This window comes from Haemaphysalis longicornis, unplaced genomic scaffold (assembly GCF_048455015.1).
Source record: "Haemaphysalis longicornis isolate Haplotype H1 unplaced genomic scaffold, Haemaphysalis longicornis Haplotype H1 scaffold_7, whole genome shotgun sequence".
NCBI lineage: Eukaryota > Metazoa > Arthropoda > Arachnida > Ixodida > Ixodidae > Haemaphysalis > Haemaphysalis longicornis.
The window spans coordinates 10,511,748-10,531,906 of NW_027526422.1; the positions used below are offsets into that span (position 1 = coordinate 10,511,748).

At 47.9% G+C, this 20,159-nt stretch overlaps 1 protein-coding gene across 1 annotated transcript; it reads left to right on the forward strand.

Moving 5' to 3' along the window:
• The first annotated feature begins 6,244 nt into the window (after nt 1–6,244).
• Nucleotides 6,245–20,016, forward strand: Nsun5 (Nop2/Sun-like domain containing protein 5). The gene is made up of 5 exons (XM_077675963.1): nt 6,245–6,542; nt 10,720–10,966; nt 13,001–13,269; nt 16,608–16,723; nt 18,862–20,016. Exons 1-5 carry the CDS (start codon nt 6,414–6,416, stop codon nt 19,463–19,465), a joined length of 1,365 nt encoding a protein of 454 aa, XP_077532089.1. The 5' UTR covers nt 6,245–6,413; the 3' UTR covers nt 19,466–20,016.
• The last annotated feature ends 143 nt before the right edge of the window (nt 20,017–20,159 follow it).

A 20,159-nucleotide genomic window follows, 5' to 3' on the forward strand; every position in this document is an offset into this window, starting at 1 on the left:
GCACGGCAGAACACATTACTGGACTTGACCATCTTCCGCAACGATAGCGAATGCGATGTTTTTTGGTTGTTTATTGGCAAAATTTACCGAAATGTAGTCCTAAAATGGGCACTTTAACTAATAATCCTGTATCTTGATAACATATTAACCAGTGACGTTACTAAATTTACAACTGGCTAAAGATGTGAGCGTAATGTTTAACTGCAAGCTTCATTCGTAACTATTTTAGTTCACTCGAGGACTGATCCCGTCGTCTGCTCCATCGGCTGCTATTTGCATTCCGGCGCGTGGGGGCGCTCCGGTCGTTGCTTTTTATCATGCTTTTTTACGCTTTGATTGCCTTGATGCACGCCCGCACGCGGATTGAGACATCCCGACATGGAGGAAACATCCTGAGCATCGCAATCTCCTCGCCAGACAAGATTTCGTCAATGTAAATATCTGGACGTGATATGCAGCTGCGTACACGGTGCTGCAACAATAAAATAGTGTCCTTGAAATGTATTTCGTCGAAACGGCGGGCTTGATTGCGCTCATACTAAAAGTTGCATTTCTTTGTTTTTTTGTGTATATCTATGCAATATAGGTTGATCATTGCCTGTTTTCCTTTCTGGGGAATAAAAAAAAACCTGTTGTCGTCCGTGCGTGGCCTCGAGAACCCAGTGGGGCTTCATGCGTGTATTTGCATTGAGAAAAAAAAACGAAACTATAGGTATTTAAGTCACGAGAACCTACTGGGGCTTTATGCGTGTATTTGCATTGAAAAAAAACGATATTTAAGTCGATATCACTAAACCAATCCGAGCACCTGCCTGAGTTATTTAAAACAACAAATAAAACATACATTGTGACTAATTCGTCCAAATTTTAGGTCGAAGTCAGCGGTTTGTAAATAATTCTTTTTAAAGGATGCAAAATTCATTGTTGCATGCAAAATGAAGACAAAATACAAGTTTGGTTCATTGGGGACAGCACACAGAATTAACTACGCGAGAGCTCACTTTGAGAGCGGGTTTCAGCCTTTATCCATTTCGTGGAGCCCAAGATTGGCTCCTTAATATGGAAGCTTTCCGGCACTGAACTTCCGCTTGGCTGAGACCGAAGAAATCCAACGCGACACCCCCCCAGAAGGATTTCGACCCCCCCAAGAAAAAAAAAAAGATTCCACAACCACGAGCACCCTGGCCAGGGATTTATACACACCTCCCAACATCCACCTAACACCCCCCTAGGAGGACCTCGACCCCCCCCACCCCCGCAAAAAAAAATTCCGGAAATCAGGGATAAACCCCTGATTATATATAAGCTTACAGAATGAGCTGTTTGCGCTTAAATTTAGAGCAATATAATTATTTTTATAGCCGTATGAATGCTGGGATATATATGGAGTTACTAATAATTTCTGGTAGAAAGCAGCTAGAACTTTGACACAAAACGGAAGACAAGAAAAAACAGGACACAAGTTTCTTGTCAATTCTGCTTTGTGTCAAAGTTATAACTGCTTTCCCGCAGATTAGAGCCTTCCGAATCATAGTAGTTCTATGCCGGCCCGTCGGGCGCGTCTGATGACACTGGCCGACTGACATAAGCGACATTGCAGCTGTTTGTCGATCCATACCCATGTTTCACGAAACAGGTTATTATCAACAGTAATAAAAAAACGGCAAGTATACAGCTCCGGTCGGAAGCAGAGTGCGAATGGTCCTTGAACGCTATCGCTGCGCCATCGCAGCGAAGGGGGTGACCAAATGGGCGTTGACAGAATGCTGAAAGCGGCATGTGCCTCAGTCAACGCATTTCTGCCCCAATTCAGCAGAAGGATCAAAATTTTGGCATAAATAATTTCTCAGCGGATATATCGTTCGCTGCCGGACAAGCGCTGTGGGTATACTATGAAACAATTGACTCGTGCTATGAGATTTCCGTCAATTAGCAAGATGGGCATCCTCGTATATATGAGATTTCCGTCAATTAGCAAGATGGGCATCCGTGAATTTCTGGCGTTGCTTGCACGTCACTGGCCAATTCATCTTCAAGTGCGCGTATTGGGACTTATATTCAGCCCTAATTAACCACGGCCGGGCTCGCGCGCTGGCACGCCGCCGCTCTAGCTTGGCCGTGCCGAAACGATAACCGAACGAACGAAGTAGCGTCAAACTCGACATCGAAGCGTAACGGCCGGATGTATCCCTGACCGTAGTATCCAATGGTGATGTGATCATTCGCGGGTTCGTTTCCCGGCCGCGGCGGCCGCTTTTCTGATGGAGGCGAAAAGCAAAAACGCCCGTGCGTGCGAGATTTCGGCGCACGTTAAAGATCCCCAGGTGGTCGAAATTAATCCGGAGCCCTCCACTACGGCGCGCCTCATCGCCTGCGTTGCGTCGGCGCGTTAAACCCTACAATCAATCCAATCAATGTGATCATGCAGGCATCGCGTTCTACAATTCTCAGCCACATGGCGCATATACGCAACCAATGGGGACGGCAGGTGTGTATGCGGCAGACCGACGCATGTCCCCGCGTTCGCAGCCAATGGGAAGATAATTTTGGTTAGATCTGTAATCAGCCAATGGGATTTTGGTTCCATCATGTGCAGAACAGGCCGAAAGCGCGAGAAGGTGCGCGCGATGTATTTTTCAAACTACGAAAAAGAAATGGTGCGTATCTGCACCCTTCGCTGCAAATGTCGTCGAAAGGCGATAGTCTTTTGCCGCCCCTGTCACGGACCCCGCCCACTTACTGTCCCCTCTGTTTCGGTCGCTTTCGGTCCTCTCATGATAGAAGTTTTTGCTGAATTCAATTCAATTTTTTCGCGCACTGCTTGAACTCCAGTGTTGGGACCCTTTCCTGGTTTGCCGCCCGAGGCTCCAGGCTTGCGTGCGAGCGCTTTTTGTATTTTCTGAATAAATATTGTTTTTTCAATCGCTTTCTTTGTGTTTGAAAAATTACGCCAGACGGCTGTTTTTAATTAATACATTAATTTATTTTATTTATTTAAGAATCTAAGATGTCCAAGCAGGAAGGGCACGTCACATATACCACAAAAGTAATGACGTACATCATATACAAAAATGACACACTTCGTTTGATAAACTACAATACAGTTCGTTATGCTTTGCAACAATGCACCTGGTTCTACAACACTACATTACAATTTGTTCTACGGAACAAGTAGTACTTACGCGGTATTAGAAGAACGGTGTTAGCACCAGTTATCTATTTATGTTTTGCTCAAATGTGTCAAATGTTTTCTATTTGACAAACAAGCCAGGCCAAAAATTGAAAGGGTTATTGAACGAGCACAGCATTTCCATGCTAAATCTGGTAGCATTGTTCCTAATTGTCAAATCTTTGGCCGGGCTTCTGAATTGAGGTGCAGTACAGACAGACAGACAGATAGACATACCAAAATTTTCTCGTTGAAATAGCCCTCTTAAATAGATGGTTGGTAAAAAAAATCATCTTGAGTACGTATATACTTTCTTTTCTTCATAATTGTTTGTCTAGTTATCGTACTGTTTATTATTGCTTATCTAATTATTTCTTGTATTTATTGTACTACAAGAAGAATTATTACCGGCTTGCAGGGACAGCTGCGCCGCTGCAGAATTCTCGCCGCTGTGTCGATCGCCTGCTTTCCAAGTCGAGTTTCGACGTCGCCTTCATCTGCCCGCCGCTGCGCCGTAGCTTTGGCAACGCATCACTTGACTCCCCGAGCTCCGCTTCCGTCGCGTGCGATAGCCGCCGCCTCCGCCGGGTGGGTGGGGTGTATACTGTAAGAAACTCGTATGGGGTGGGCGCATATGAGCTCTCCGCAGCTGGGTCGCCGCCTGAACACGTGACTCGCCGCGCGCCTGGCTAAGCGAAAGCACCGCGCTCGCCTAGTCAATGCGAGCTTGACCATGGATGAGAGCGTGACGGGCCGTTTTCTCTGAGCGTCACGCGGGGTCGGGAGGCTGTGAGCCATCGTCAGCAATTCTGACCATCCCGCGGATATATGTGCCGTCGAGCTGCTTCACTGGAGAGGGCCCGAATGTCAAGCGCGCAAAAGGTAGCGTTGAAGACTGCGGAAGAGCGGGCCGTTCGGCTAGCAAAACACCGGAAGTGGGACCAAAACTGTAGACAAAGGCAGTCTTTGGACGTATAGTATAATAATTGCAGCTAAATCAAAGGTTAACAGGTTGAAACCAAGACTTCACCAGGCTAAACCAAACTTTCGCTTGCGTACCAGGGTTACCTGAGCTCAGCTGCAGCCATTTTTTTGACCGATTTAGGGGTAATCCCACAGAACAGGTAATCCCCAAAGGGAAGTAAGATTCTACGAAGGAAAGTCTGATCATCCATGGGTGGATGTCAAACTTTTCTTCGTAGCCATTTTTTCCCACCCTCGACGTAAACCGGTCAAGTCGTTTCATGGCGGCAGGAACGAGCAGCGGCGCAGCGTGTTAAAGGAAGATCGAAGCCACTCGAAAGCGTTAGGCGAGAGTGCATCGCCAAACAAATCATATCTCAAAGGGCAAAAGAACGATCGAAGAATATTAGACTCTGGCGTTCAATTGCAGGACGTTGTCCACTGGAATTTTTTTTATTCTTTGTTTTCTGTGACATAATCTAAATGGGAATATGAGTCGTATCATGTAGGAACCAAAAGCTGTTATTTGCAGCCACCCCAGACCAAGGAAGGAAACTGTTATAGCAGGGCTCGCAAGCTTGGACGTTCCCTGTCTTCCCTATAGGCGGCGTAAAAATCGACGCCCCACGTGACCAACCTTGACCAACCTAAAGCGCTGTTTTCGACCATCAAGCCCACCAGACGGCGCAGGCAAAATGTTACTTTTGGTATAGAATACAAAACATTCATTCCGTGACTCAAAGAGCCCACACAGTTCGCTTACAATGTGTTATTTAAAAATACTATTAACAAGTTCCGCATCAAACATCCGTTGAGCAAAAATGTACGCAACTTTTTACGAACAGCCGACTGGTGCACCACCTTGTTTCTGAATTCGCAACCACAAAGCCGCCAATTCAAATTGAAACCGCTGCAACGGCCGACCGTTTCAATGTGCGCGGAGCACCGGTTTCGTGACTGTTATTGCTGTTATGTGCTTTTGCGTCCATCAGTTGTTGAGAGGACTGGCAAAACACGAGAATTGAGTGCTTGTGGAATGACAAATGTGGGAAATTCCGCATCGGAAGGCAGCTGTCGAGGCCAGAATATTCGATTCTTCAAACAGAAGGTGAGTGTTATGCACTCCGCTAGAAAGACGGTGCAAAGGAAACCGTTGTCGCCGTCAATACTTCATTTGTGCCCTTCGTTCGAAATCTTAGCGCAAGTGAACGAGTTGTTATGGCAAAAAAAAAATGTTGTCACGAAAGCGACGTACAATTGCAGCGATCGAAATGAAATGATGTCCTGGCCTCTGTAAACTTGCGGATGTCAATAAACGATTTGTTCTCACTTGCTGCTCACTGTGGTCTGTGCCAGTCGAGGCCATCTGGTCACCTGGCGTAACATCACTTCACTAGCGCGGCGCAAGTAAACACGCGACCAGCGTGCCAGCCAGGAGCCAGCAGGAGCAGCCACGGCCGGACTCGACGCCCCTTTCGCGCGCGGGAGGAGGAGAGTCGAGTCCGGCCGTGGAGCAGCGAGCCGGCGGCCGCCGTGCGAGGGCAGCCATGTTATTAAGGAGCTCAAGCGGCCTGTGCAAAAAGCATCCGCCATGTTTACAAAGCCGTGTTTACAGCGCCATCAAGCGGGCGTACTGGGTAGTTCACGACGCCGCCACTACGCTTTTTCTGGCACTACAGGCAAAGCTAGACCTTTGCTTCTCTAAAATCCTCCCTGTTCTGTGGTTATAGTAACCGCATCATCTTCATTCATTACGAAGCGAGGAGTGCGCGCTGAAGCGACGTTACAAAACTATGTTCCAAGGGCAATTAGAAAACTTTACGATTTTAATAATAAATATGTGATTGCGTTAACATACATTTTTACTGTCTCGTGCTTAGGCCTGTAGAGTTTCTTCCTCCATGATGGACCGCACGTGGAGGAGCAACTTTTGCTGTGGAGGAGAAAAGAGCTTCCTTTTCTCAATGGTTTATCAGAACGTTAAGACGTTATGGTTAGAAGTGATAAGAAATAGATAACTAATTTTATATTTCTCCTGTGATTTCTGTATGTGCTGATCCTGATAAACCAGGGGGCGCCAATAAAACCTAACCCGGTTCACCCGGTTATCATCATCATAATTTTCATTCTTCCATGCTTGAAGGCGTGCTGGAAGCCACAAAGTGTGCCCGTGGGTGCAAAACGAAACGTTGACGACAAAAAGTTAGTGGAAAACTGGTACTACAGGCAGCTAACTTCTAGTTTTGCAAGTATCTGGATCGTACAACAAGCGTGTACTACTATGCCTGTCAGTTGGCACAGTCATGCCCGCATGCCCCAGCGTTACAGGGTAGCGGTGCGCATCGTGGACGCCATGAGCCAGACCCCCGCACAGTCTCTGCAGTCGCTTATTGATGCTGCTAAATTTCCGGTGAGAACCGTTGGCGTTTCATTTATGCCCTGGTAAGCGTAGAAGTGGGGGGAGTATAAAGTCCTCCGCCGTACTTTTGGCAGCTTTTAATATCTTGCGACACGTATGTTACCGTAACCAGCCTCTGCACATCTTTGGTATACTTACATTTCTTCTTAATTGCGCGATCACGAGGATCTTTAGTTCAGCTCCTTTGTGGGCACATCGTGTGTCATGTCCAAGCTTTCAAACGACCTTTGCAACCTTTGCTTTAGTACTTTTTACAGCAGTTGCCCGTTTGGGGAGGGGGGTGTAGTCGTAATCGAAGTGTTTATTTGCACAGGATATTTGAGCGGTGTTTTTATGCACTATATGTTGACAGCGACCTATGAGGTTCCACTCCACACCCTTTTCTAAAAATATGTAGTAGTGTAGTAGAGTTGACCGATGCGAAAAAGGAGAGGTTTCCGAGGTGTAGAGCAGTGCTTCACGCGTGCTGTACCGAAAGTAACTTAATATATACCACGAAAGCATCGAACAATAATGCGTAGAAGTATAATTGAGTTATTGCCTGATCACTCGCTGGTTACCCTATCTGTGTATTACCGGCGGGTGAGTAGAACGGAGTCATCGTCGTTTTGCGTGAATACTACACATTTTAATAACTATGCCGCTGTTGTACCGCAAAACCCTTTGTCTGCCCTGGTGCAGAACATGACACTTGAAGGGGGCCTTGCAACGCTTTTCAAATGTTGCCCAAGTGCGTATCCCTGTTGCAAAAGCGCCTGTGTCAGCTGTACAGGTTTCCGCTTGCGGTGCAGTTTCTTGCGTCATTGGTAAAGCTTTATCGATTTTTGGCAGTGTTGGTATTTGTTGCAACATTAGTCAGCCGCATTGTGGAGTGTCATGTTCATGGAAATTAGCTTTACTCTCAGTTACACGCTTTTCAAAGAAAGCAGATAAAAAGTATGCTCTTCTTGGCGTTAAAACAAACAAAAAAAAACATTGAGTGCCCGTAACTACAAATATGAACATTACTATGCATTTCAGCGACATTGTAGCAATTTGACATGTATCCAAATGTTCATTAAGAGAAAGGAAGGCATCTTCTGTGTAATTCGCCCCTTTCTCACCACTATGTGAAGGTAAAGAACTTGTCCATGTGGATACAGTGTAGCCCACTTATAGCGAACCCGGGTTTAACGAAACTGCGGCTATAACGAACAAATCTTTGTTTCCCGTTACCGTTTGTATACATAGATTTTGTGTCCAGATGTAGCGAAAAGCGGATATAACGAACTGTTTTCATTTTCCCAATGCGTTCGTTATAAGTGGGCTCGGCTGTACTTGGAAGGTACTGTTGGCAGCAAAAGTCTGGATTCCATGCGTGTGGCGGCTGAAATGTATTGCAGTGCCACCATGCAAAGGTGTGGCTGCTGTTGAGACACTGATTGTGCGGCCTATTTTAACTGCAGGCATCTTTGTTGGCAAACTTGAGTGCTATTGGTAGACGGTAAGACCGACCGATGTTTCTTCAGTTGTGCATGTGTCACGCCGTTTGGAACCATTCCGGCTGAACCACAGTAACCAGCGCAATTAAAATGATTTACAGAGCGATGCGTTAAACGAGAGTGCCTTCTTTGTTACTCCTTATCGTGAACTTAAACACACTGACACGCTTCATTTAAACAAGGCCCGAGCATGCATTTGTTCAGTTCAGATTGTGTGAAGCACAGTGATGATAAGGAGGAGCAACAAAAAAGAACAAACACTGCCGAGCTTTAAAGGAGCCACGAAGACAAAACACAAGTTTGGTTCATTTGAAAGACTGCTTCATTAGAATCATACTGACACCAGTTTTAATGTAAACTTCGCTCAGATAAGCTATATAATTAGGAAAAAAGGGAATGGCCATGCCACCCACTCGCTCATTTCCAGCAACAGAACCTATGATGCCATACCGGCCTGCTCTGCGGTTAGCGGAGGCCGGCAAAAGCAAACGCAAATTAGGCTGAGCTTAGAAGCTTGCAGAACGAGCTATTTGTGCTTAAATTTAGGGCACATTCTTTTTAAAGCAATAAGAATGATGGGACAAACAGTGGAAGTTACGAAAGCACATGTAAACATAGAAGTACTGATGCGTACTGCTGTTGGTACTGCGCTCATTATGCTTGGTTTAGCTTCACAGCTCTGCGGTGTTTTGGGCTCGTCTCAGACGACACTGGCCTACTGACGCAAGCGACGGTGTCTTACGTGACCATATTTGTCGATCGAGGACTATGTTTTACGAAACGATTATTTTCTCCCAGAACAAAAACAAGCCAGGTCAAAAACAGACAGCTTGCCACGGTATTGTGGCGCCATCTAGGTTCAGTAACGTAAACAAACGTGCGAGTACCTCGATGCCAACGCCGCCGTACAGGGTGGAGACACCCTTTGTGCAGCCAAGCGACTTGTGCAGCCAAGCGACACCATTGGGTCTCACTGTGTGCCGACAGCGCATGCACTCGTGGGAACAAATGAACATGCATATGGGTAAAGCAGGCTGCACAGCCAGTATCTCGTCAGCAGGCGGGCTTTTACAGGCTGGTGCTGCATTGCGTTTCAATCGTTGCGCGTGGGAAATACAGACGCTTGCTCCTGACAGTACATTTAAGTTTGTATAATATATTTTATTTGAAATATTGAAAAAGCTTTCAAGGAGGAATTGGGGACTTTTTTAGGGAAAATATTGCTGCCCGGACACTGTAATGGCACCATTGTTGGTTTTGGTTTTGGTGATGTGATATGTAGCTATATTTTTAAACATGAAACGTACTGCTCGTAGTGCTACAATTTTTGCTGTTGATCGCACGTGTGCTCTTTCACCGCTTGAAGCTGGCAGTCAGTCGGCTGTTTGCTTCATGTTTTGCTGATATGCAAAAATAAATCAATAATTTCTACGTGAGCACTTTGGCATCAATCTGTGTATTTCCCCACTTTTGTTTTAGTTGTTCAGTGAAGGCATAGCTTTAGTACACTTTTCTTTTTTTTTTTATATACTTTTTCTGTTGGGAGTTCAACCTGCAGGTGTGCTCTTGTTCTGTCCAACCCCGCATATTAACTGCAAAATATTCCAACCAAACTGTTTGGTACATGCTCTGTCACGTTCCCGTGAAGGGCACAGATTGCCAGTTGTGTAGATTGGTATCTTCCGTTACCGAAATACCTGCCGTGGTGGCTCAATGGCTAAGGTGTTGTGCTGCTGAGCACAAGGATGCGGGTTCGATTCCCAGCCGCGGTGGCCGCTTTTCTGATGGAGGCTAAAAGTGAAAACGCCCATGTGTTCGATATTTCGGCGCGCGTTAAAGATCCCTAGGTGGTCAAAATTAATCTGGAGCCCTCCACTACGGCGCGCCTCATTGCCTGTAAAGAGTCAGTGCGTTAAACCTTACAATCAGTGATCAATCAGTTACCAAAATATTCTTGAGGGGACATGCTCCGTGCCGCACATGCACTATGAAGTGAACTCAGTACACTGGCAGAAGCTTTGCAACCACTAAAATCTGAGGACTGCACATCATAGTTTTAAAAACAAAGAGAGCAAAAAAAAAACTGCTGCAGTTTGCTTTCTGCTAATAGTGCTTGCTGGATGAAATTCCTCGTTACTGCCGAACAATTGAGCTCACTCAAAATGGAAATTCGGCCTGTGGTGCCCAAATCCGACATGCCTAAGTGGCAATGAGATCAAGATCAGCGCTCATTGGCAGGATAACTAGAAATTGTGGCTGGGATGATGCAGTGCTATGAGGTTCTGGCTTGTTTTTATTTATTTATTGACACTGGAACAGCATGTTGCCCAAGAAGAGGGTAGTGCCTGTGAAGTGTTTAGGTGAGGGGGTGCAGGTTTGGACGAGTGACGGACAGAAAGGCATGCGCGAGTTTGTGAACTGAGAGGAACATGAAGTGTTACTGTGTGAGTGTGGCACTCCCGCAGCAAGCAGTCAGAAGAGCGCTGCGACTGAGACGTTGCACTGGTCGCGCAAGTGCCGCATGCAAGGCACACTCTGCTCAAGTTTTTTGTTTCAGCTGTTGCTCATTGAGCCATAGCGGTCCCAACAACTTGTAGGCACTAATCCAGTCTTGAATTAGCGCCCCCTGGTATGGCTGGGCAGGCGGGCAGACTCGGGCAGTGTCCCCTTTCTTCTGGTGGATGCAGCCAAATTCCAAGCCTTCGCTGGCAGCCCTGGTGCGATTGGTGCTGCAGAAAAAGCCTCTTCTGGAGGCGCTGGTAAAACAGAGCCCTCTGCTGGACCACATGCCCAAGACTGTGGCCCTGGTTCTGGTGCACGTGGCCCTGTTCGATCACAGGCAGCCTGTCAAACCGGGCTGCTGCCCTCGCTTCGACCAGGTGCTCGCCTGCCTGCCGCAGCTGAGGAAGGCCCTGGCGGCTGTTCCCCCCACAGGTGAGGATGGCCGGGCGGTGTAACTGACGATGGTGGTGGGGCGGGGGGGCCTTGTGTGTGGCGCAGGGCTACTGAGGCGATGGCGGGACCGCTGACGACGCTGCTGGCGTACACGGCGCTGATGGCGACGCTGCCGCTGGCCGGCTTCTTTGGGGCCCGGTGGGCGCTGGCTGAGGTGTGGCATGCGTCGGCCACCGTGTGCTCGGTGGGCGCCACCGTGGTCAGCGTGCTCTGCGTGCACATCGTGCTGGCCCTCTTTGTCTACGAGGCGTACCACGAGGCCCCCCCCTCCGATACCACCACTGCCGACGAGAAGAGGGATTGAGTAAGGAGCCCGTTCTGCTGGCAAGCATTGAGCTGGACGAAGTGAGAGAAGGGATGGAACAAAGATGAGGACAGTGCCGAGAGAGACGGGACGGGTGCTACTGTTGCCTGTCTCATCTCGTCACTGTTTTCGTCTTTGTTGTGCTAAGCCTACCATTCAGTATGAATCGACTCTTCCAACAAAAACTCGCTCAGTTTCCCCGGGGGGGGGGTTGCTGCACTTTGATTTTCACAGTTGTGTGAGCACGCAAGGCCAACGTTTGTGTCATATACACCTCTTTGTACGCCTTTACTCGTAATACTTTTTTAAAAAACTTAGTGTCTAACCAATAGTGCACTTTAATAATGTTTCTGAAATTACTTTGGGGCAGTGCCTTTCTACACTGGCTTTACCTACATTAATGATCGAACTTTTTAAAAATGTTTTTGTCTTTATTGTACCCTGATTAACATCTTTTAGCTTTTCTTGATGTATTGCTCTTTGTCTGGCGCACTATGACCATGAAGCAGCTCCACCAAGATACTTCAAATTTAGTTGTTGTTACAATGGGAATAATTGAAAAAAAAAAAAAAAAAAAAAGTTCAGTTTTACTGACTTGGGTGGTGAATGACACAAAAATTGGACATGAATAATAGGAAATGTTTCCCTTCATTGTGTCCCGTTTTTGTGCTGTTTGCCATGTAACTTCAATATGAAACAACTTGCTCGAACCGTCATCCACTTAGTAATGACTTGGCTCAGAACATTTCTACAGCTGTGCTGGCAAAAATTTTTTGTTAGCAAGGATGGTAAAGGAAGCTGTGTGGGGAATTATTAATTTTAGTTGGGTGAAAAAAGAAAAAAATTTGGGGGAGGAACCACCTCCACCTGAAAATTTTATGCATGGGGTCAAAATACGTTGTGTGAACACACACACACGCACATGCGCACGCGCGCGCACACACACACTCCACTGCACTGCACTGCGCTGCACTGCACTAGTTACCTCATTGAATATGCAGTAGAGAAAAGCCTTCATTCTCACATTCAGTAAAATGTCTTTAATGTTCACTTCTTTTCTTTTTTTTGGACATACACAAAGTTTGTGTGCAGGGAGTGCACTTGGGTGAGATCGCATAATTTCCTTACCAGAAAAAAGCCTAGAATGCGTAGGGCATGTTCTTGGTTTGTCAGACTGATGTACACGCATTTTTAATCAGAAACTTGCTTCCAAATGGGCCTGTTTCTTCGCTGTCACACCATGATCCACAATGATTTGCTGACGCCAGCTACGAAGACCTACTGGCAAGTCTGTAGCAGGCTGTACTACCTGTGTATGAACATATAAAACATTTTATTAATTGTGAAATAAGTGAAAGTTAAATTTTTCTACCATGAGAGCGTGTTGCAACTACTGTGGCGACATTATGGTTATCACCCGCTGTGGTGGGTTAGTGGCTGACATGAGGTGCTGCTAAGCCCAGGGACATGGGATCAATCCTGGTCGCAGTGGCTGTGCTTTTCTGATGGAGGCGAAAAGTGCAAACTCTCGTGTGTCAAGATTTCGGCGCATGGTAAAGATTCCCAGGTGGCCAAAATTTATCAGGAGCCCTCCACTACGGGGCGCCTCAAATCTCAGGTGTAACTTGGTGCGTTTAACCCCACAGTCGTCGTTGTTGACCTAAGACGCTGAACTCTGAGCCCTTACTCGCGCGCATGTTTGAATGCAGAGGCACCGCTGTTGCCACGCTACGCCCGCGTCAACACGCTCCTCGCGGACACGGCGAGCGTGGTGTGGCAGCTGGAGGTGCTGGGCTTTGTCCGAGTTCGGTACCGGCGCCGCCGTGGGTTGTCCTGGTTCTTGGAGCGCGTGCGCCGGTTGGGGCCGCACGAGTTCCTCAAGGACTTCCACCTGCGCGACTGGCTCGTGTTCGGCCACGGCTGCAAGCTCTCACACCTCGATTTGGTGTCTGGCATGCAGCTCCTCCTGCAGGACAAGGTACGACCATTTTTGCTTCACCCTCTCGGGCATTGGCAGCTGTTGGTGCAGACACACGGTCATAATCGATGTGCTGTACTTCCCACTGCCTGCTGAATGGCTGAAGCAGGATGGTGAGTGGAATAGTAAACTAAGGAATCCATCGTACTAGCGAACATTAAGACAGGGACACAGCTTAAGATAAGACGAAACACACACTAGAACTTCAACTCAGTTTATGCCATATAAACAGGAAGTTATAGCTGAAGTTGTGGGTTGAAGTTCTAGCGTGTGTTTCGTCTTCTCTTAAGCTGTGTCCCTGTCTTAGTGTTCGCTAGTACGATGGATTCCTTAGTATGCAGTAACCAACTCGCCCAACTTAGCGCTTTAGGAGTGGAATAGCGTTGCCGTTTCTCGCAAGAGACAGTGCCGTGCCTTATTGCGTTCCGCGATAGGGAGGAGTTGTAGGAGGAACGAGAGCATGATTCGCTACGGTTAGGGTTGTTCATTTTCGGGTGAAACCCGATTTCACCCAATACGTACACCCCAGACATGTTTCAGGAGGTCCCTGAATGGACCTTTTCAAAGTAGTGATCTGCACAAACGTGTGCTGAAGGTCTGCCGTTCTCAACCAGTATGGGTGGAAGCAGGCCCCAGAGACACAGCTTTTGAACTCATTCAGTACTGGCAGGACTCTACCACTCGTTAGCCCAGGCTGGCAAACGGTGCACTGACACTGTTGTGCCTGGCTAATGGAAGCTGCGATGTCGAGAGAACTTTCTTTCTCCCAATGGAGATACGTTCAGTGGTCGGACAGGTCTCGAATGAAGACCGACATGTTGCGCTAGCAGATGTAAATAAGGATGAGCGAAAAATCGATGACCAGCTTTTCGTGAATAAAATGTTTAATTTCTTAGAAGTTATCAGTGCTCTTTACAGTCATCATTACTGATTAATTTCCAAACGAATGCCATATTTCGGAGAGCATTTTTCAGAAAAACGTGATGTCCCCCCAATTACCAGCTCGAATTACCGTATTTTCCGGTATATAAGTCGCACCTTTGTATAAGTCGCACCCCCCTCAAAATGAGTTTTTCCGAAAAAAAACGTATATAAGTCGCACCGGTGTACAAGACGCACTTGTTAATTAGGTGAACTCATAGTGAACCAGATCGTTAGAAAGAGCGGCGAAAGTACATGGTTGCGGCGGCGGCCGCCTATCAACGCATCGCCGGTAAGGAGGGCTAGACACGTGCATATACCGTCCAAAGTCTAGACAGAACTAACTTCTCAAAAATGGTTTATTGATACACACAGATAGCATGTACTTACAGACGGCGTTTAGGCAAAACCATTGAAGTCTTCTTCCTCCGACTCGCTAACAAGCAATATCAGCAACTTCAAGTGGGAGTTCCGCCGGCACATTGCTGTCGTCCTCCGACTCACTGATTTCTTCGTCAACATCGTCACCACTCGCGGAATGGATCATTCCGGCCTTTATGAACCCGGCTACAACTGTTTTTGCAGAAATGAAGTCCCACGAGTGTGAGACCCATTTGGCCACCTCTCCAAACGTCGCGCGTCTCTTGCGTGCTGTCGTAAATCAGCGCAATAAAGGTGTCATGGCGGACGGAAGTGATGCGACCGGAAGCGGCCCGAAAATCGAAACTTATCAGCAAGCTGTCATTTTAAAAATTAGCAGCACGTTCACCTCCTTCAGAGTAACTCTTTGTAATAATTTATAAGCTGCATTTTATTTTTGCTACCCAGTTTGCTATTACTGTGAATTTATTCTGAACTGTAGTCACTGCGCATGGCAGAAAGTGGCGCGCACATGGAGGAAAGAAAAGGTTTAGGAGAGGCCCTGACGTCACATTTGTGAAGCCGAGTCCCGCCATGACTTGAGCCCACGGAGCCCAGCACTCTATCCCATCATTCTTTGCTCTCTCCGGTTTGATTCGACTAACATGGCATCGCCCTGCCCTCCCGCTTCGAAGCGAAAACCGCTTCGTCGCTAATTCCTCGGTGCGATGTCATGTTCTAAGCTGTTGATTTCGCCTTCAATTTGCCCATTCTAACCCTCACCCAAAGTTTCAATCGAAAAACGGCCTTCCTTTTTGAGATAGAAGGACGATTTTTCAGCTCTTAAGCCTGGCAAAGTAGCGTTTGTCGTCGTCATAGCAACAGGCTCGCGGGATGGCGAACGCAGACGAAGGGAGCATTGTTTGGGGTGGTACATCACTGCGGTCTTTGCGCGCTATGTCTCAGCAGCGATAAATTTTACTTCACTTCACAACGAAGAAACACACAGTGAGCAAAGAACGAACTGTGGCTCTCGCCAACGCTGAGCGAAGGGGATTTTCCCGGCAGGTCGCCGGCGGCGGCAGCGGCTCGCTCCGCCGATCTCGACGCGACGTAAGCGCCGCTGCGGCCGGGGTATAAGTTAAGGCCGCCTCCGACGGCGGAGTTTTCAAACCGGCCTAATCTAAAAACGTTTGTCGTAGCGACTGCGCTGGTTTGCAAGCGTAGCGAGGCAGCCACATACCAAGCGCCTTAAAAATTTGTCAGTTCTATTCGCCCTAATTTGGCCGCCGCAGTTGTAAAGAAGTAAGCAACATTGTTCATGGGCTCAAGAAAAAATGACGTCACTTCTTTCACTTTTTGCAATGCATTGGGATGCTAGGGGCCTCTCCTGAGTATTCTTTCCTCCATGGGCGCGCAGTTGTCGCAGGCCATTATCATTGTTTTTGACTGGAAAAAGCTGAAAATTCTTTGGTTTAACGTGCCGATGCAACATATGGGCTATGAGAAACACCGTAGCGGTGGGCTTCGGATTCATTTAGACCATAGAGCTGTGTCTCTTAACGTGCACTGGCCACGCGCGGCCGCCGCGAACCGGATTTATTCCATACATAAGTCGCACGGGTGGATAAGAAGCACCACCGAAAATTTCAGAAAAAAACCGCGACTTATACACCGGAAAATACGGTAACCAATTTTAACGCGTTAAAGTTAAAAAGCTTGTGATACCATCAAAAATAAATGGAGTGTATGTATTACTTGATACATCTGTAGATTTAACCAGAAAAAAACCTGAGTTTTGTACTGGTTTTACAAAAAGCACCCCAATTTATGGTCCCTTTAAACAAGCGGTTTGTGTGTCTTCCTTGGGGTGTTGTTGGTAACGCATTGGGTCATATTGACCCCAGGAGTGGATGCGAGTTGTGCATATCAAGGTGGTAATAGTGGTACGAAGTAAGGGATAGGTTTCAGCTAACGGCGCAGTAATTCATGCCTAGCCAAGTGCAGCGTGGACTGTGTTTCACCGTTGTGTCTTTGCCACTGTCCTGTGTGTGCAGGCATCGGGCATGGCTGTAATCGCCCTAGACCCCAGGCCGTGTGCTGTTCTGCTGGACGCTTGTGCAGCGCCGGGCATGAAGGCTTCCTACGCAGCAGCACTCATGCGCAACACTGGGTGAGCATCGCTTGCTGTGTCAAGAGAGCTTACCGGCCGTACGTTACCGGCCAGTTTGCTTGTGCGTTACTGCTTTTGTGCGCTCATCGTGGGTTTGTGTGGGCTCATACAGCACTTCACAAACGTTTCACGTGGGCATGCTTATACAGGTATTATTTTTGAGTTGTGGGAGGTAGGGTTTGTGGAAATAAGTTCTGTGGGCAGCAGTAGCAAAACCTTTTCACCACTTCGATACTTGCTGGAAAATTTGTACTCTATAAGGTTGTTGACGTGAGCACATAAAAGCATGGAAAGTCTAGAGTCCTTTTCAACTTATGGGCACAAGAGTTCTGGCATCCGGGGATCTTGAGGTGTGCTGGTGAGAAGGAAATTTTTATGCAATGGGTGCACATCATCTGCTGTTTACTTTAAAGGGGTTCCGACTAATAATTTGTGTTTAATGATTTTGTTCTTGTTATTTCCTGCTAGTCACAATTTGCATGCACAAATTCGGAATGGCCAATATGCTGCCGCTGTATTACAGTGTCACTCACGTTGTCCACTCCGGTTTCAGCTGTTTGGGAGCAGGTTACGGGGCACTCTAGGACCTTCTGTACCTCAAATTTCTCTGTCCAAGAAAAACGCTAGTGGAAACACTAGTCAAAACGCTATGGGTGGAGGAAAAGGGCATTGGTTTCACCCAAAGCCAGCTTTCGTAGCTTGCTTCCCTCTGCCTCAGTTAAGGGTCAGTCCTGCCGCACATAGCATGTATGAGGCCCAGCGCTGGATGCGGCAGAGATGAAGGGTTGAATGGGGTCAAAAGGTGCCACAAGCCCCACCAAATTTTTTTTATTATTTTTGCTTGTCAGTTTTGTGTCTGACTGACTAATGTGCATGTTGCTGAGGAAGAAGGGCTGTTTTGAACACCACCGTCTATGCTGATGCGGGCCCATTCGACGTTGCGGAGGAGATGAGTGGCCTTTTTTTGTGGTCTTTTGAAACTGTTGCAGTAATGCTGGTTTAAAATTTATTCCAGGCAATGCATGATCCCCATATATGCAAGAAGACATCTTGGCATCTGGAGCAAAGCATTTCAGTGCTAAAAAAATTGTACTTCTGTATCAGACTCACTTAAACTCTAGATTGTACTAAGGTTTTCAAGGTGCTGCTGGAACAGTTATTCAGATGAAACAAAGTTTTTGTGTTTTACATTAATGGAAGTGTTGAGCCCACGAACTTGCTTCTTCCCGGGTCAAGCAAAATTCCAGGATATTCCGGGTACTGGTTCCTCTTGGTCTCACTGAAACTTGGTGACTAAGTGGTGTGCCAACAGTTGCAAAGTTGAAATTTGTGGCACCGTCAAGTTATTTCTCACTGAAAGATTTTGTTTTAGATAGGGATCACCATCCCCTTTGTGTTAGGGTCCTGCAAAGCCTCATAATTGCCATTACCCCCACGGTGACAAGGAACCTGGGGGCCTTCACTGGTGGCAATTGTTTACTTCAGCCAGGGGAGCGTCATTTTGTATGTTGAGCTACACTGGCTGAGGTTGAGCAGTTTTTATGTGGCTCCTGGAGAGCCGTGCTTGGCATGTGTGAGGAGCAGTGACGTCTCACGGCGCACAGCTGGCGCGCCGGAGCCGCTGTCGCTGCGACTGGATTGGATTGGATTGGATTGGAAATCGTTTTAGCAGCAGTAAGCATGATAATCATCTAATCCTAGACAACTGGGAAACCTAAGAATAACCAGCTGAACCTTAGCTCACGCTACGTATATCCTGGCATAGCCGAGCTTAGCCACTGCTAATTTTTTAGAGAGCAGTGCACTGCCATTGAAGCGCAAGGTTGGAAGTGGGCTTGGGTGGCAGCACCTTAGTGTCTAGCTTTGCCTGTAGCCCTGAACAGCCTGTTCTGCAATGTGTGTTGGCCACCCACAGGGAAGGCAGGAAAGGGACAACTGGTTGGCGTTGCAAAAGATGTTTGTTAGTGGCACATGTGCCCATGTCTGCTTCCTCCTGAGCCTTTGTCCAGGCAGTGCATGTTTTTGATGACATTTGCAGCATTTTCGCTCTTTTTGTGCCAAGATGGCGGCTGGGCCGGTGCTTCTTCACAGATCCCGTGTTGTCAGTGGCCCGAAGAACGTGACGTGCTTGTGTGCAGGCGCATCCTGGCGGTGGACCGGTGTGAGGAGCGCCTGAGCACGTTGCAGTCCCTGGTGCAGCACGGAGGCTTCGACTCCATCTGCCGGGTGCAACGCGCAGACTTCCTGGACCTGGACCCGCAGAAGCAGCCGTACTGCGATGCCGAGCTGATCCTGGTGGACCCCTCGTGCTCCGGATCGGGCCTCTGCGACCGCCCGGGGGACGAGCTGGACCCGCACAGTGCGGAGGGCGCGGAGCGGCTCCGGCGGCTGAGCAACCTGCAGGCCATGCTGCTCAAGCACGCCACTCGCTTCCCCCGCTGCCAGCGCATTGTCTACTCGACGTGCTCGCTCTACGAGCAGGAAAACGAGGCCGTGGTCGCTGAGGTGCTGGACTGGGTGCGCGGACGCTTCGTGCTTGCCCACGCGCTGCCCGATCTCCCCACGCGCGGCGTGGGTCCCTTGGGCGAGCGGTGCGTGCGCCTCGGCCCGAAGGAGATGCTGACCCGGGGATTCTTCTTGGCCGTCCTGGAAAGGCCAGCTGCCGCACCGTCTGCAAATGGGGCGCAGCGCGCTTCGTTCGGCGCCTCACGTGGGCGTCGCCCATTGTGGAAGCACGCCTAAAAATAGCTGCGGTGTCAGGAACAAGATGTTGTCTGGTTGCTGCGAAACTGATGGCGTCCTGCTTGAAGACACTTGTGTGCTGTGGCGGCTCATTGAGGATGCAAAGTTAATTCTTCTGCCCTCTTGACTTCAGTGGTGGGTGAAGGAAGGGGCTGGGTCTCAGGGTATGGTGTAATGGAATTGGGATTCGAAGAAAAGAAAGCTTAATCTGCGCCGACATAATGATGGGGTTGGTAAGCTGATGCAGATTGAGCTGACTGGCATGCCCGGTTGGTCCCAAAAGGCCACCGTTTGCCTGAGTGGGTCATGTAGCCTTGTTTTGCGCGTTTGTTAAATTTTTTGCTGTGCTGGCAATGGACAGCCTTCGCAACGGGTTCTTCGCAAGCAGGCAGTTGTGCCTCTACATTTTGTGCCGTTTTCTGCTCTGTTTAGTACTTGTGAACAAATTTGAAGCCTTATGTGGATAATTTGTTGTGTGTGAACCCAAGGTGTTTCTTCCAATCTTTTTCGAAGCTTACTCCTACACAATAAACTGAAGCGATTTTTTTTTTTTGTCCGAGTTGAAAGTATCCTTGTTATTGCATTGGTGCAGTGGTTTTCAGTCTGGTCATTTGGATCCACTGTCTGAATCAAGGCTGCTTTTAAGTCTGTGGATGAAAGATCAAAGATGTCACTTTAGCGTACCGTGTTATGC

Coding starts and splice junctions, on each gene's coding strand:
- Nsun5 (XM_077675963.1), top strand. CDS start 6,414: ATGCCTGTCAGTTGGCACAGTCATGCCCGCATGCCCCAGCGTTACAGG. Junction 10,967..13,000: donor GGCGGCTGTTCCCCCCACAG/GTGAGGATGGCC, acceptor GTTTGAATGCAG/AGGCACCGCTGTTGCCACGC. Junction 13,270..16,607: donor AGCTCCTCCTGCAGGACAAG/GTACGACCATTT, acceptor CTGTGTGTGCAG/GCATCGGGCATGGCTGTAAT.